The 17023-nt window shown below is 56.1% G+C and overlaps 1 protein-coding gene across 13 annotated transcripts in view; it reads left to right on the forward strand.

Annotated features, from left to right (window-relative positions):
• Positions 1-17023, forward strand: part of ARHGEF10L (Rho guanine nucleotide exchange factor 10 like) — a 152708-nt gene that overhangs the window by 37756 nt on the left and 97929 nt on the right. For 10 of the 13 annotated variants that reach the window (XM_045190581.3, XM_053920416.2, XM_071220851.1 and 7 more), the window contains one exon: positions 12299-12378. In XM_045190581.3, coding sequence (XP_045046516.2) covers positions 12342-12378 — 37 coding nt within the window. In that variant the 5' untranslated portion in view covers positions 12299-12341. Of the gene's footprint in view, positions 1-11788; positions 11813-12022; positions 12047-12162; positions 12213-12298; positions 12379-17023 lie in introns of those variants that run through there. The other 3 variants (XM_053920417.1, XM_053920419.1, XM_053920414.1) reach the window with 3 other exon arrangements.

Below are 17023 nucleotides of genomic sequence, written 5' to 3' on the forward strand. Positions count from 1 at the left end.
ATCACCCAGCCTTGCCTGTGCTCCTCTGCCCCATCCCTGGGCCGCTGGATGGATGGCAGGTGCCTCACCTGTCTGGGTGGGGAAGACTGCTGTGCACATGTCCTGCCGGAGCGGCTGTGGGTGGCAGCCGCTGGAGCCGTGGGGTCCTGCTCCCTCTCCCAGCCACATGCTTCTGACTCACCAGAGCAAGAATGTGCACTTTTTGGGAGCAAGTTCTTAAAAATAGTCCAAGTCCTTCCTCCTACCCTGCCTCTCTGTCCCCTCTTCTTCTGACCACACCCTGCCTTTGGCCCCAGACCTGGTTTTGGGGAACCGCCCCTTGCACAGATTGCCAGAGAATCTGTTTACGATGCTCGCCTAGGAGGAGCGGTCCTGGCTGCAGGCTGACTGGGGATGGAAGGAGGCACAGTTCCCAGAAGTGGGTACCCCTCGGGCCTTGGCTGCCATATCCCCTCCCCCGATGGTGGTGGTGGGACTGACCCAGACCAAGGGGTTCCTTCGTCATTAGCAGGTGTGCATGAGGCCTAGTGTTTGCCCGGCACTGATCCAGGGCTGTGGGGAGAGCGACGGACAAAAACCGAAACACCAAACAGTAACACCGTGGCCTCTGTTGAGCGGGTCCGCCTTCTCGTGGGAGGGGGCTGTTGCAAGCAACTGACACGAGATGCCCGGAGGTGTCAAACACTACGGTGACAGGGAGGCCGAGTCAGGGGCCGAGCATGGTGGGGAGGTGCGTGAGCTGTGTTAAAGAGGGTGACGGCACAGCTTCTCTCATACGGGGACCTTGCAGCAGAGCCCTGAGGCGGCAAGGGGGTGTCCGCGTGTGTGTCCAGGCAGAGGGAGCCAGTGCAAAGGGCCGTGGCTGGAGCCTGTGTGGGATGTTTCAGGAACTGCATGGTGGCTAATGTGACTGGGGCAGAGTGAGCTGTGGGGGGAGAGGCAGGGTCTGAAGCCAGGCAGGTCGTGGGGGGCGGGCACATCATGGAGGGCCTTGTCGGCCAAGGTGAGGGCCCTGGCTCTGGCTTCCACTCTGGATGAGGCAGGACAGCATTTCAGGGTTTGAGCAGAGGACAGACTTGGCTGCTGTACTGCAAAACGGAAGCAGGAGACCAGCAAAGGGGTTATTTTAATGGTCCCAGTGAGGGAGGATGGCAGTGTGGACCAGGTGGTAGCAGGGTGAGGGAGGGGAGTGGCAAGATGTGGTCAGATTCTGGACCTGTTTGGAAGGTAGGGCCCACAAGGTGTGCTGATGAGTAGGACGTGGGTGTGGGAGGAAGAGGGAGACAAGGGTGAGTCTGAGGTTTTTAGTCTGAGTCCCTGGCGGTCCGGAGCTGCTGTCAGGTGCGCCGGGAAGACCGGGAGGAGCAGGGGTGATGCTCAGGGGTTTGGATGGATGTAAAGTTCCAGGTGCTTCGTTGGCCACAGACATGCTGAGCAGGCTTGTTTCCAGGGAGGATTCTGGAGTTCATGGGAAAGTCAGTGTGGAGGCATCATCGTGGACCATGAAATGAGTGAGGTCACCTGGGGGGCACAGGTGGGATGCGGCCATGAGCCTGGGAGCAGCCCAGCAGTTGGATGGCCAAGGAGGTGGTGGAGGAAAGGGGGCAGAGTGGAAGCTGAGCAGGAAGGAGAGCAGAGGGAGCATTTGGGGAAGAGGGCAGCTGAGTGGTGGAGGGTTGGGGTGGGCCTAAGGCATGTCCACTGCATTTGGGGTTGTGGGGGTTGCTGGTGGGCCCAGTGAGCTGGATGACAGACCGCTGGGGAGAGCACCCACCCTTGGAGGCACCTTCCCTGGAAACCCCGGCTCCCTCCAGCCTCTCTGCTGTGGTCTGGGCCATTTCTGCAGCCTAGACTGTCCATCCTGCCCCTGCATCCGCTCTGTCACATTGCGGGGAGTCAGGCCCCCTCGGTCTCCCGGTCCCACCTCATTCAAGCCGCAGCTTCCCCATCTGTGCAAGGAGGGAGTGAAGCCTCCTTCTCGGGTTCAGTTCCCGCATGGAAATGCTCTACTGCTAGAGTGAGCGTCCTAGAGCCACGCTGGCACTGGATTGCCTGGCAGGTGGCTTCGGATGGGGAAACCGAGGCTCAGAAAGGTGAAGGGGTAGCACGAAGCCCATGCTGTTCCCTTCCAGCCTCCAGGAGTGTGTCCTGGGGGGCCTGTCACATGGGCCACCCAGGACCTGGGACCCTCTGCTGATGAGCTCAGAAGATGAAGTCAGGATAGTTCAGTCCATAAAGGAGTCTTTTCACCTGGCCCTTCAGCCTGGCGCCTCCTGTCTGGACTGGCTAGCTGGGGACAAAGGGGTAAATGTGCCGGGGGTTGTGAGGAGGAGGAAGGGCTGCAGACCAGTCTGGCAGCAGCCCTTCCTACCCCCCACCCCCCTCTGCCCCTCTTCTTCTCTCTCATCTCATACGCTTGGTGTTGTAGCCTCTGACTGGCTCTGGTTTCCTAGGCAACCGCCCTTAGGGATCCCCTCTGGAGGGGCGTGGGGTACAGTGGGTGGACTCTTCTCCCCAGAGGCCCCTTTCTGGGGCTGCTCCCCCTTGTCCTGCCTGGGGATCATTGATGGGGGTGGGGAGGGGGGGCCCTAGCCAAGGAAGTCAATGGAAGAAGGAGGGTGGGGCTAGGGACGCCTACTCTGGCAGGGACAGAGCCCCCATTGTCTGAGGCTTCAGCCATTGACCAAACCTCACCCCTGCCCACGGCCAGCAGGGTGCCCCTTTCAGAGTGCCCCCACCCCCACCCCCAGGAAGCCCATTGAGTGGCCTGGCGTCTGGCGGCGGAGGGCAGGAGTTGGCTCTGTTGTCCCTCTGGCATCTGGAGGCTCCTGCCACAGGCTGGGGAGGACCTGGAGGATGCTCCCCCAGTCTCTCGGCTTCCTTTTCCTTATCTGCTATGGGAATTAAGTTGGACAAAGATTGAAAAGTGTTCGGCATGAGGCCTGGTACACAGCAGTGCTTGGATGGCAGCTATTCTCACTTTGAAGCCAATTGTTTTGTGGTCTGGAAGGTGGTGAGAGTCATGGAGGGCAGGGCTCAGCCCTCTGGTCACTAGGCGGCCTGGACTCAGTTGGCAATCTGCAGAATGGGACAGCGTGAGTGTCCTCAGGGAGCGGCAGGGACTCTGGGAAGGGAGCCAACGTTTATATAGATCCTCCCAGCCTGTCAGACGCCCTTTCATTGATGTTTGCCTCTGACCAGCATGGACAGGAGACACAGGGAGGGTGACCACCTTCCCGGGGTTTTTCCAGTGTCTGAAGCAGGCTCTCTTGGACCCCAGCCTGTGCCCTCTCATGCCTCTCTTTCTAGGCTCTGAGTTCTGGTCCTGTTCCTCTTGCTGTAGCTCCTCTGGTGTTTTCTGGGATCAGGCACCTCGTCGTCTCTCTAGAGCCCCCGGGAGCCCCCGGGAGCCTCCAGGCTCGGTAGCAGATGGCCATTTGCTCTGGGGCCTCCGAGGGCAGAGCACTGGGTGTCCTGCTGTTACAGAGCAAGCCGGGGGGGGGGTGGTTCCTTCACGATAAATTATTACAGAAAGGATTCCGCCTTTCTGTCTCTGGAGGTTCCTTCCCCCCACGCCCACCTGCTAGGTTCGAAATGCCCACCTGCTAGGTTCGAAATGCCCGCCGCCAGAGGAAAGACGTCTCTCAATGCCAGAGACTGGTGAAAAGGAAAGGAATTGTTTATTTGAAAGTTACACAAACTTAGAATAATGACCTAATGTCTTCAATAAGATACTAAAGTCCTCTAGAATACCCACAGATGCACAGTCCTTCCCTCTCCCTGTGCCCAGTCCGGGGTACCGTGTCTCAGGGAAAGAAGTAGAAGTCCGTGATTCAGGCTCCCGGCACCATCAGCTGTGTGGCTGCTGCAATCTCCAGTTAATCCAAAGCCATGCGGCACCTTCTCATGGCCCACCAGCAAGAGTCCTTCCTCCCCTTTCTTCCTGGCAAAGTCTCTCCTGCTGCCTAAGCCGCGTGGCAAAAAGCAGCACTCCAAAACCACATGGTCCTCTCTACTCTCCTTCAGAACTGCGTGGTCCTCTCCTTACTTCACCAAAGCTGCCTGATCCTGGCCCTCTTTCTTTCCCCTCAGAACCTCATGGTACTCTCCTCTTTTACTTCAGAACCACATGGACCTCTATCTATCTACTTGCTCCAGAACCTCGTGGTTCCCCCATTTACTTCAGAACTGCGTGGTCTTCCCTTTCTATGGCTGCTGGGCCTAGGTTTAAATCCCAGCGCCCAGCTTCCTTTGCAGCCCCATTTCTGACTCCTCCTACAGTCAGCTACACCTGCCAGCATCCCCATATTCTTCCAGCTTTTCTGAGCTGCCATAGTAAGTCTGGGCAGGTGTGGCCCCATGGCATGGAGCCAATCATCTCCATGCTCTCACGCAGGCCCTGTAACCAGGGGGAGTTGCTTCCCAGTCCCATCTTGGGTGGAATTTGGTCCCATCCCCCTGGCTCAAAGCAGGGCCACAGCTACTTAACACATCCATGAAACCAGTTAAAGGTTATAGATATGTTAAATGACTGTGCCAGGGGTTAGCTGCAAAGCTCTTGCTACCCAAAACAGCTCTGAATGGCCCTGTTCCATGTGTCCCATCCCCCTTGGCTCAGGCCTGTGGGGGTGAGGACATCCTACATACATTTTTCTAATATTTCCTGGACACCCTGAGTCCTGGACCCCATTACAAATCCCTTCTTGGGGCCCTCCTCTTGGCTGCACCCTGCTTCACTGCCACCCTGCCTACATGGCTGTGGGTCCCTCTTCCACTGTCCAGCTGGACCCCTACCTTATCCTCCTGTCCCTGGTCTTTCTGGGCGGAGCAGAGGACACCTGGGGGGCTGAAGCTCTCACCTGGACCTGTGTTTCTCCTCCCACTGGGCAGGAAGTCCCACACCTGCAGCCACCCCTGCCCAGGGGCTCCACAGCGAGTAGGTCCCAAGCAGGGCAAGGTCTTCAGGCTCTTTGGTTCTCAGCCTCTGGGCCCCACTCAGTGCAGCCCAGCGGCTGCTGTCTAGGACATGGCCTGGTGCTCCAGACACCGAGATGAACAGAAGAGGCCACAGTCTAGCGAGGGAGACGGTTATAATCGGGACTCCGCGTGTCCCAGAGTCACCTGTACTTTTGGTAGTAGACTTTCCCTGGCCACACCTCTGAGCTAGGAATCCTGGGCCTGGGGCACGTGTTTTTTTTAAAGCTCCACAACCAGGCATGGGAACCACTGCATGAGGTGGGCTTGGGGAGGCCTCACAGAGGAGAAACTGGGTCTGGGTTTTGAAGGTTGAGCAGGAGTTTGCTTGCTGTTTGCAAAAGAGAATTGTACGTGGAGGGGGGAAATGGCTGAGCAAAAGGCCCAGAGAGGTGAAACAGGTCGGCATGCTCGGGGCGGACAGCTCTTCGTGGGGGCGGAGCAGGGTTTCCTTTCAGCCAGGGGTAGGAGCTGCTGAGGCCAGTGGGGTCAGTGGGGAGGGGGTGGGGCGTGTCACCTCGGGCCTGGATTTCATTCCAAAGGCGGTGAGGAAGGGTCAGAGCGGAGGGTGTGTGTTGTGGGACAGTCACATGTATGTTGGCCAAGGGCGTGTGTGAAAAGGACTAAGAGCCAGAGAGGCCTTTTGAGGGTACCGTGGAGCAGCTCTGGTCCCAACGAGCCCAAGCACTGGGTCCTGTCCCTGTCACACCCTTTTGTCCTGGGGCCTGGGAGAGAGACATGGGTGCTGGGCCAGAACTTATTCCTTGTCTCCCTCTGTGCGAGGCTAGGTGACAGCCACCTTTCTCTGGCGAGGCCACTGGGCTTGGAGGTGCCTCCTCTGCGGCTTTCCCAGCTTCTAGGACTGACATCTGACCACCTGGACCCCAGCCCACTCCTTCCTCCTCAACTGGGTCCTGTCTGCACAGGCCAGTCATTCCTGTCCCCAAATTCCCAGATGGCTTCCGTAGCCTCCCTGTCTTCGGGGTGCACTCCAGGTGAATTTCTCCAGGTCCCCTGCAGGAGGAAGAGGGATGGGGCCACTCAGCTGAGTGCAGCTGGGAGCTGGCCCAGGATGGGGTGGGCCTCCTGGTCAGCAAGGTGGGGTGGCAGGTGCAGGCTGGAGGGGCTGTTTCCTAATGGGTCTTTGGGCTGGATGGACCTTGATCTCTGAGAAGCACTTTGGTTAGATTAGAGCCAGGAAGAAACCTGCCCTGGTGTGCAGGGCCGCTAAAGGCAGAGGGAGGTGCTTGTGTGGGCTGCTCTTGGGTGGTCTGGGTCACTGAGCCTGACCTGCTGAGGCACATACCCAGCAGCGTGGAGCTGGGGGCTTCCTCCCTGGCTCCTCTGCCTCCCACCCTGGCTGAAGGTGGCCATTCTGCATTAGTGGGGCAGGGCACCGTTCAGGGGTTCTGCCTGCCCGGCAGTCATTTTTAATGTGATGACCCCCTGCAAGAGAAGAAACTCTCCCCTACCATCCAAGTGTAACACTGTTACCATCATCATGGTAACAGTGTCCAGTGTGTATGGAGCGCTTACTCTGTGCGAAATACCTTGCACACCCCACTCAGTCCGCATTCCATCCCCACGGGACTCTGCACGGCAGAGACTAGGGAGAAAGGTGTTCACTGTACTGCCGGCAAGGGTGGACCAGGACATGAACTCAGATCTAGCGACAAAGCGCATCTTTCTAACCGCCGCACCTGCACGGATACGTCTCTGCCCTCGTCTCCTTTGGAATCAGTTTCCACATCTGTAAAGGGAGAACTGTGACGTCTCGTAGCTGCTTTCTGGTTCTGACCTGCTCTGATGTTTCTGTGCTGGTCTTTTTAAAAATGAGAATGGTTATTTGTATTTTCTCTTTCAATGCTCGCTGTGGAATATCTGGGAATTTTAGAAAAGTAGAAAGTAAACAGGAAACTCATAACCCTGAGCATAATAGCACTGTGTGTTTGTTATCTCTGTGAATTTCCTTCCAGTTCCTTTCCTCTGTGCACTTTTTTTCAAACTATAAGAAAAAGTTGATTTAGAAAGTTACAGAGGCAAAAGAAGGGTTCTGGGAGCTTAGGAAAGAGAGAGGTAAATGTAAAGCGCCTGGGGGGAAGAATGGGCGGGAAAGGCTCAGGCCCAGGAGGGGAAGGGAGAGCGGAGAGTGCCCTGGGTCTTTGGTCCTGAGGGGTTTAAAGGCTGAGAGTTCAGGGGAGGTCTTAGGGGAGGATCGCAATAGAATATTCATCAGCTGTATGATTGCACGCCCAAATGCGATTTATTCCCTCGACTTCACCACGGGTCCTTGGGTGTGGTCCTCTGTGTGCTTTTGTTTTCTAACCCTCACCTGAGGACATGCTCATTGATTTTAGAGAGGGGAAAGGAGGGAGAGAGAGGGAGAGAAACATCTGTGTGAGAGAGAAACACTGATTGGTGGCGTCTCGCATGTGACCCCAGTGGGGACTGAACTTGCAGTCTAGTCCTGTGCCCTGACTGGGAATCGAACCTGCGACCTTTTGGTCCACGTGGCGATGCTGCAGCCAACTGAGCACACTGGCCAGGGCTGTGCACTTTTAAAACAGAGTCAGAGAAAACCGCTTCATGCCGGAGCCCAGTGAGGGAAGCATCTTGGTCAGATCCGGCTGCACGGCAGGACTCTGAGCAAAACCTGCCACCAGGTAGATGCCATCGGTCACCGTGGGTAAAGGAGACCCCAACAAGCTGAGGGCAGGGTGTCCTCGTAGGCCTTCTGTGTGCCAGCCTGCTGGGAAGCACACACGAAGAAACACCCTGACTCTTCTGCCAGTTTTCCCGAATTCTCCAAGAAACGCTCGGTGCGATGGAAGACCGCGTCCGCAAAGGAAATGTCAACGTTTGAAGACATGGCGAAAAAGTGCCAGAGCTCGCGTGACAGGGAGAGGAGAGGCTGTGTTCCTCCCAGAGGTGGTAAGACCGGAAAGAGAAAAGACCCCGTTGCTCCTAAAAATCCCCGTCTGCCTGCCGCTCTGCTTTGAACATGGCCCGAAGATTGAAAGTGAGCACCCTGGTTTATCCCTGAGAGACACTGCAGAAAAAACTGGGTCTGAACAGTCAGCCAAAGGTAAGCGAGCGCAGGAACAGGGAGCAGCCGTGCCGAGGGAGAACTGCGGGGAGGACACTGGCGAGCACCGTGCCTGGGGGCCAGGGTGAAGCAGGGAGAAGGGCCCTGGCCGGCCCGTGGGCTTCAAAGGAGGCCGGGCCCGAGGGCGGAGGTGGAGCCCCAACGGCCGTCCTGCCAGGGTGTGTGATGGGGGGCGTGAGCGTAGGCGGTTGTTTGGCTAAGAATGTGACTTCCAGTGCAGCTCGATACCAGCTTTGGGATAAAAACTGCAGATTTTTGTATGGCTGATAAGATCATTTGTAGAGAAAAATACTTCTTTAAAAGTGCAGGTTGTAGCTTTTTGAGGGGCTGCTACATACAGGTAGATTTTAAGGCTTCTGACATTAAATGTTTCTAAATATGTAACGATTTCTTTAATTCCCCTGACGCGTGTGTGGTAGGTAGCACAGCGAAGTCATAAGAATTTGTATCAGTAGTAAATTTTGGGTTTCTTGGAATGTTGCTTTTAAAAAAATTTTGTAATGAAATGATGTATATTAAAAAATAAATAAAATATTGTTAGATTGTTCTTAACTTCTATGTCTCTGGTTATAGCCAGAGGGGAGGGGGGAAGGGATAGTGGGGAGAAGGGTTTGCAGGAACTACTATAAATGACACATGGACAAAACTAAGGGGGAGGGTGGAAGCAGGGGAGGGAGGTGGGTTTGGCTGGGGTGGGGTAGAAAGGTGGGGAGAAAATGCAGATGATGTAATTGAACAACAATAAAATAATTAAAAATTGAAAAATAAATAACATAGAGTCAGAAACCCCGTTTGCTGGGTCACTTTTGGCTTTCAGCTGGCTGCTGCTTTTGCCAGAGGTGGTCATGGCTGGAAGGTTCTGGATTGTTTTTCTGAGAAAGGCTCATTTCAGGGGCTTCACAACACATTCTTGGGGCTCAGGCTCCCACCTCAAAAGCTTCTAGACCGTGCATAGCTCAAGGAAGATGTAAAATAGAAAAAGAAACAGCCTCCTGTTCTCTTAGCGCTTCCTCACCCATGACCTGGCTCTTTGCAGGTAACAGCCCCTGGCATCGTCTGGGCAGGTGCTGCCTCTGCTTTACAGAGACAAGACCCAGGGCACCTGAGAGGCTGAGGAGAGGTCAAGTTCACTGAGAGGATGAGGCAGAGCCCAGCCTGCAGGTGGACCCAGCTCCCCCCAGCTTGAAACTGGGATCTCAGGGTCCCTCTGTGAGCCACTGGTAGGGCCCTTTATACTCTTGGGGTATAGAGTCCAGACACAGAGTCCCATTTGCTGTCCCGCATTTTGAGGGACATCAAGGATGGGCACTTGGCGTTGACTGAGCCTGCCCGGGACTCAGTGGTTGACCTCAGGTATGCTGCTGGGAGTCCTGGGGGGCAGGGAGTAGGTCCCCCATTTTACGGATGAGGACTCTGAGTCTCAGCCCCCCTTCCAGTGGACCGGAGACTCCAGCCAAAGTCGCTGAGCCCCAAGGGAGAGCTGTGGTGAATACATGTCTCAGTGTCAACAACAGCCACAGACTAGCGTGTCCCAGGGACCCTGCCAAGATTTTTACACATTTTTACTCTTCCATAATAACCCTCTGAGGTGGATACTTTGTAATCTCCATATGCCAGTGAGTAAACTGAAGCCCGGAGATGGGGGTTAAGCAGCTCATCCAAGGTGCGTGGCTACTGTGTGGTGGGATGCAGGTGGGGTCAGGTACCCTGAACTATCTCCAAACAGTTGCACCATGAGGGTCTCTAGTGGGGACAGTGCTCTGCCCTGAGCCATCCCCACTCCCTTGCCCACGTCTGGTGAGACTAAGGGTGGGTGTGTGCAAGATGGTGGCCACAGGCCTGTGGACATGCGTGGGGCCTGCAGATCTGGGTCCTTGTCCGGAGACCTCGCTGGCCCAGATTACTAATAACACCCCCGCACCCCCCCCCCCCCCCCAGCTTCCAGCCCCAAAGTCCAGGGAGGTGGTGTGATCAAAGGAGAGACTGAGGTTTGGGGTCAGCGCCCCCCAGTTCATTCCTGGTGTTTTCACCCCCTTCCCTTGCCTCGGTGACCTGGGGCAAAGCCTTACTCTCCCTAGCCCTGGTTTCCTCATCTGTAAATCGAGTAATGCAAATAAAGCTCAGGCTTTAGAAAGGTTGGTGTCTCTCTTCTTTCCTGGGGAAAGCCTTGGGCTTGGAGCAGAGGGTGGGAATCAGCCCTGAAGGGGGAGGAGAAAGGGGAGGAGAGCAGACTCTCTGGCCTGGAGGGAAGATCCTGAGCTTCTGCATCGTCAGAAAATTGCACTTATGGAACAGTTTGCACACGAGCCTGGGAGAGGTGCCTCCCTCCTTGCTCCTGGAAAATGGGTCTGCCTCTCCCTGCACCTCCCTGAGTGGTTCTGAAGGAGCCCAGAGGGAGGGGGACAGCCTGCAGAAGGGCTGCTGGGCAGCCAGCATTTTAGTTTGCTTCCCCAAACCCTTTGCTGGAGAGAAAATTTGAGTCCTGAGAGTTTCCAGTGTGGGGCTAAAAGGCACAGTCACATGCTCGGTGGAGAGCAATTTGCGCTCAACCAGAACTGACCCTGGCAGATCCATTTCTAGGAATGTGCCCTAGGTTCGCCCATCCCTTCACCCTATTACGGAGGGTGTTAGTTGCTACATTTTTTATAAAACATCAAAACAACCAGCCATTGGTAGAGACATTAAAAGAAATTGTGGTACATTAAAAAAAAATGTGCAGCTGTTAAAAAAAAGTGAGACTCATTTCTATGTACTGTTCTGGAATGATTGATGAGATCCTTCAGCAGAAACAGTGGTTGCAGCACAGCGGGGTGGTGTGCTTCGTCCTGTACACACAAGCCATTGATTGACCCAGGCACGCAAGCTGGGTACCTGGAGAGTTCTGCAGGCGTCATAGGGAAACCGGAACCACGGTCTCTTTTGGGGACTAGGGTGACCGGGGTCGGGGGTGAGAGGTTTACTTTTCATTGTACACCCTTTGCCTTGTTTGGATTTTGAGAGGCACTAGAGCGTGGTGGTTACTTCAGGAGCACAGACTTTGATGCCCATGGCCTGGGTTCAAACCCTGGCTCTGCCACTTGCCAGCTGTGTGATCTTGGGCAACTTACTGAACTGCTCTGGGCCTCATGTTCTTATTTATAATGTGCAGTCCTGTATGTTAACATTATTTGTAAAGTGCTTAGTGTTTGAGATAAAGCAGGCACTACGTGAATGTTTGCTGTTATTAATTGCTTGCCATTTACATGCGCTCTGTCTTTGTTTAGGAAGCCAGTTCACAAGCACAGGCTTTAGGAGCGGAAAGGAAAGCTGGCACACAGCCAGTTTGCAGCAGGGGCTGATTAGACGGGAGGGCTGGGGGCTGTCCCTCCGGGATGCTCCCCTCCTCCCCGGGGCTGTCTAGAAGGACAGCCCCTAGTTCCAAATTAGGGGTGCCAATAGGGAGTGGGGAGAACTCTTTCCCTCACTGCTCAGCAGGGGACGCCTGGCAAGGTTGGCTCCAGGGCCCAGGAAGCCCACCAGATTCTTGGTTGCGTGAGTTCCCAAGGCCAGGCCAGCTCCCTGCAGTTGAGATTCTGCCTCTATCTTGTGCCGTCTGCCGCTCTGCAGCCCTTTACTTTCCTTATACCCATATGCCATGGCTGGGCGGCCCCTTGCCAGCTGGTCAACCCCATGGGGCAGGACAGGGAGAGCCAGAGAGTACCTGGTCTTCAGCGGGACTCTGAGCAGGGGCCGGTGAGAGAGGCTGGGCTCAAGGGAGCCTGTGGCTATTGGGCACCCGGGAGGAGGAAGTGCCTGGCCAGCTCCATGCTAGGTCAGGCGTGATACGACTTCTAGAACCGGGGGCTGAGCGTGACCCTGGTCTCTGGGGCTGCGGCTTCAGCTGCCAGTCAGAAGGGACGGGGCAGAGGGGTAGTCTAGCTGGACCCTTAGGACTCCTGAGGGTCCTTGGCACTGGGCAGAAGGAAGGTCAGTGGTGGCAGGGGCTCCCTGGAAAGATGGGGTTACTGCTCCGCAGTTGTTGGGTTTTCTGGGTTAATGATTTATGAGGGCTGGGGGCTGGGCGCTTTCTGCCGTCCTGTGCTCCTGGAGCTGCTGGGGAAGCAGTGTGGGAGTTGCAGGCTGGAATGCACAGGTCGTGAGCCGTGACCCACCCCTCTCTGCTGCTGAAGCTTTGGCCTTGGATGTCATCTAATTAGATTTCTGGCCTTCTTTTCACAGGCGAGCTGCTGGGTTGGTGCTGGTCTGAGCTGGACTTTGTCTGATGGCTTCCTCCGACCCTCCTCCACAGGCTGCCTCAGGTACCGCCACAGGGCCCTGGGCTTCCTGCTCATCCCTCTGCTGAGCAGGACTGCGGGGGCCAGCGAAGGGCCCCTGGCTTGGGAGCAAGCTGACTGGCGGGGGTGGGGACGGAAAACGGCTCTGCTGGCATTAGCTGTATGTCCTTAGGCAAGTGACTCCACTCGGTTTCCTTGTCTGCAACAGGGAAACGATCATGTCCTTCTCACAGAGCAGGCTCCGGGCAAGGGTTGATTCTTCACCTGTGTCCCCAAGATCTCCTGGAGAGACAGGCAGAGCCCATCTGGGGACTGAAGTGTGCTGGGAGGTGAAGTTTATGAACTGAGGGTGGGGACCCGAGGATTGAGGGGAAGGGGCATAGGCGAAGGTGCTAAGGTCAGGCCACCTGCTTCCAGAGTTGGCAACAAAAACCAAAAATACTTGTGTTAAAAAAAAATGACTTCTTGTTCATCTGAAATTCAATTTGACATCCTGTATTTTATCTGGCAACCCCAAGCGGTGGGGCCTCAGACAGTGTGGGCAGAATCCAGGCCGTACCCTGGACGGGCGGGTCACAGGCTGTTTCACCCACTGGGCCTGGCTTCCTGTCCTCTTGCCTGCACTGGGAGAGGCAGATAGCAGAGTGGTAATGAGAGAGGGCTTTTTTATCAGCCTGACCCTGCCACTGACACCTGAGTGACTGGGTGTTTATGTGGCCCTGCCTCGTCACCCGCTAACATGGGCATAATAACGCCAACCTCCCTTGTGTTGCTGCAAGGAGTAAATACAGGTAAGGCGCAGGCGTGGGGTGAGCGACCACTCAGTGAATGGGAGCTGTTAGCGCTGGGGGGTGTTGGCAGGATGCTATGTGTGCCGCGTGTGCTCTGCCCCGAGCCGTGCTCCCCTGAAAAGGGTGGAGGTCAGCACAGTGGACCTGCCTTCTCTGCAACAGGGGTGGCTTCCTGGGTCCGGGCCTCCTGCACTCACTGGGGTTGGCTGTCCCGACGACGGGGCGTGTCCCGGAACTGCAAGGGTATGTGCAGCCCGCGCTGGCTGTGCCACCTGTCCAGGTGGGTGGGAAGGGCTCTGTTTAGCTCTCAATTACCCAGGGACTGGCCTGCTGGTTTTTCCTTCTGATAAGGAGTAATGTCTGATTGCCTGAGTCTTAGGAGCCTGGGAGCAGCACTAGGGACATGGGCAACTCCTGGGGTATGACTGTGACTTTGGGTCCCAGGATGCCCCCTCTCTGGCCCCTGCTGCCATGGTCACCTTGCATCCTTTCTTCTGCCTACCCAGGGGCCAGACATGGAAAGTGAGAACAAAATCATTTTATGATTAAATCCAGTCAGTTCTATTCAAGCAACATTTGATGGCTACCTCTTGTTCCAGCCCTGTCTGATGTTGCTGGCGGGTATCATCTGGTTGGGCCAGGCTCTGGGCCATTTTCTTATTCTTTTAGAGCTTCAGATTCCCCGAAACACCTCTCCAGTTGTCTTTCAGCCCCTTCATTCTTGCCCACCTGCTCCACTGGGCGCCTCGGTGTTTGCTCTCCACACCTGTTGCGACCCCAGCCTGGAACACCTCTCCCCACCCTGTCCTGTCCAACCTTTGCTCATCCTTCAAGGCTCTCTGCAGGGCAGCCTGGTGCCCAAGGCCCCGGCTGGCATGACCCCCCTCCTCTCTTTCAGCCCCGGCTCAGTCTCCGCGGTTTGATGTTTTCCTCTTGCCGTATCTGCCGGCCTCACCCCGCAGTGAGCTCCTTGACATCGAGGGTCATGTCTTGCTTCTCTGTGAATCTCCTGACCTGGGGACTGCCGGGAACAGTCCATTGGATGCAGGCATGCTTGTGTTGATGGGTGGGCCGACTGAGGCCTTCAATCAGGAGAAGGTGCAGAAATGACTGGAGTCCCCGGACACGGTCTGGGCTGGGCCTGCGAGGCGGGAAGGCCTGCCCACCCCACCCAGGGTCAAGCACTGGGCTATGACTCAGGGCAGCAGTAAAAATCATGGGGATGATAATGATGATGATGGTGATGATGATGGTGGTGATGATGATGCAATGACAGTGACGATAAACTGAGTCATCGTTGTAAGAATAGCTAATATTCAGCGAGCACACGCCTCGCCGACAGCCCCAGGTTATCTCATTCCGTCCTCCCGACCACGCTGCAGGGTAGTTGCGATCATTGCCCTCGCTGTTCGGACGAGGAGACTGCAGCTCGGAGGGCAAACTAAGTTGACACTCACACAGCCGGTGTGTGGGCGAGCCGAGTCTGCACCAGCTGTGGTCTGGCTGGGAAACTGCGGTCAGTGCTGTGATACCGGCCACGCGTGCAGGGAAGCGCCCCCCCCCCCCCCCCCCCCGCCCCGCCCAGCAGGTTCCAGTGGACAGGGACCCAGGGCACTGAAGCCCCCTCCCCAGTCAGGAGGGGCCTGTATCCGGTAGCCCAGAAGTGGTGGGCAGGGACTTTGCGGTCATTTGTTTCAGTGTTTTTGAAACTTTTAAAACCATAACTCATAGATGTGACACCAGGAGTGTGCGTGTGTGTGTGTGCGTGTGCGCGCACATGCGTTCAACAGATACTTTGTGTGTGCCTACCACATGCTGGGCATACAGCAGCAAGTGACACAGACAAGCATACCTGCTCTCAAGAAACTCTTTTCTCACAGGGGGACCGGCAGTAAAAGAAAGGAAACTTAGAGCGTGTCACGTACTCATCAGAGCCACAGAGAAAAACACAGCGGGCAGGCGCGTAGGGAGCCCCGGTGCCTCCGTGGGCCGTTTTGGTTGGCACAGCCTCGCTGGGGGCTGGTGTGGAGTAAAGACCCGAAGGAGGTGAGAGTGGGAGGAGAGACCCGGGGAGACCGTTCGGGACCCCGGGGCGGCAGCACCACCCTGTGTGGCGCATTCCTGGTGCAGCGCGGAGACCAGCGTGGCTGGAGCGGAGCGAGCGCAGTAGAAGGCTCTACGCATATGCACACACACGCCAACCCATGCACACACGTGCACCCCCCACCACACATACATGCGCACAGAAATAGGGATGCAAACACACATTAAATGAAACTGAAAGTTTTCTATATTAACTGAAACAAGTATAAAAGCAATACTAAATATGACTGTATGACTATCACAGTATTTAAAAATACCTCCGATCAGCAGTTCATAAACACAGACCGCTGCCTGGGAACCCCTAATTGATTGGATGGCCCACCAGTGGGTGGGGAACCGTCACTTGAAAACCACTCAGCCCCTGCATTTCCTCTGTTAACGCATCATCACGGGGCCAGGTGGCCACAGGCTCATGCCATGTCCAGGAGGCAGTGGGGCTTAGTGGAAAGAGTGTGGGGCGTGAGCAAAGCCAGATCTGGGTCGACATGCGGCTCCCCACTTACTAGCTGTGTGGCAGAGGGCATGCCACTTGAGCTCTGGATGGCTCTGTGGCCTCGCTGTATGAAATGGGGGTGGTCGTGAGGCTTACACAGGGAGCTCCACTGGGTACATTTCAGGCTCTGCTCCGTGTTCATTCCCCCCTCCCGGGGAAGGCACTCAATGTCAGGTGCAGCGCTGCCCGGAGGAGTCTGCCTGCTGATGCTGACCCGTGGGCTCCCCAGAGCTCCCAGGAGGGGCTGGGCTCCCACCTCAACGGCCTCCGTCCGGTCATCCCCCCGCAGGGGAAGTCAGGGAGGGAGGGTGAGCTCTGGGTTTCTGTTGCAGTCCAGCAGCGGAGGAAGGGGTTTCTTGAATTTGACACATTCATACCTAAAATGTTCTGCTCTGGAGGCTCCAGGTCACTGTCGGGAAGGGACTGGGTTTTTCTGGTCAGAGAGACTGCTGGAATCGGATCTGTCCATCTGTCCATCTGCTGGTCCATCCACCCATCTCTCTGCTCCATCCACCTCCCCGCCTATTCACTCAGCATCCACCTGTGGGCACACCTGGACCAGACAGGCCTGTCTCTCAAGGATTGCAGGCTGGGAGGGGCAGTTGTTGCAACACCAGGTGATATTATGTAACACAAATACCAGGCACTATGCCAAGCCTTCTGTCTATCTGGCAGTTCTCAAGTAGGGGCGGTTTTGTCCCCCAGGGGACACTTGCCAGTATCTGGAGACATTTTTGGTTGTCAGAGCGGGAGGGTACTGCTGGCTTCTCGTGGGCAGAGGCCAGGAGTGTTACCATGAAACCCGCCGTGTCTTCCCAGCAAAGACCGTGCAGCCTCCACGTCGACGGTGGCGAGGCTGAGAAACTGACCCCCATCTCGGTGCATGTGCACAGCGGCCGCACGGGGCAGGGACTGCTTTTATTCTCCAGCGTACAGAGGGGGAAATCAAGGTTCAGAGAGGCAAAGCGACTTGTTCAGAACACACAGCTGGAAGGGGGCCCAGACAGGGCGGGCTGAGCCCAAAGCTCACGCCCTCAGCTGTGTGGCCTGAGCTGCAGCAGGACCGCCCAGGGCAGCCCCAGGATGGGGGTCAGCCTTGGGGACCTGTACAGCCAGACCACACTGCCCTTTGGTGTGGGAGCAGGTTTACAGGAGGTAGGGGGAAGGGCTTAGTGGATGCTTGAGGTTCTGTCCTGCTCCAGATTCTGGGGAAGAAGATTGGGGACCTCAGCTGGGAGAAACGGCTGGAAAGGCAAGGGCTTGTTAGTTTTCAGGATAGAGG

Source organism: Desmodus rotundus, chromosome 3 (genome assembly GCF_022682495.2).
Source record: "Desmodus rotundus isolate HL8 chromosome 3, HLdesRot8A.1, whole genome shotgun sequence".
Lineage (NCBI taxonomy): Eukaryota > Metazoa > Chordata > Mammalia > Chiroptera > Phyllostomidae > Desmodus > Desmodus rotundus.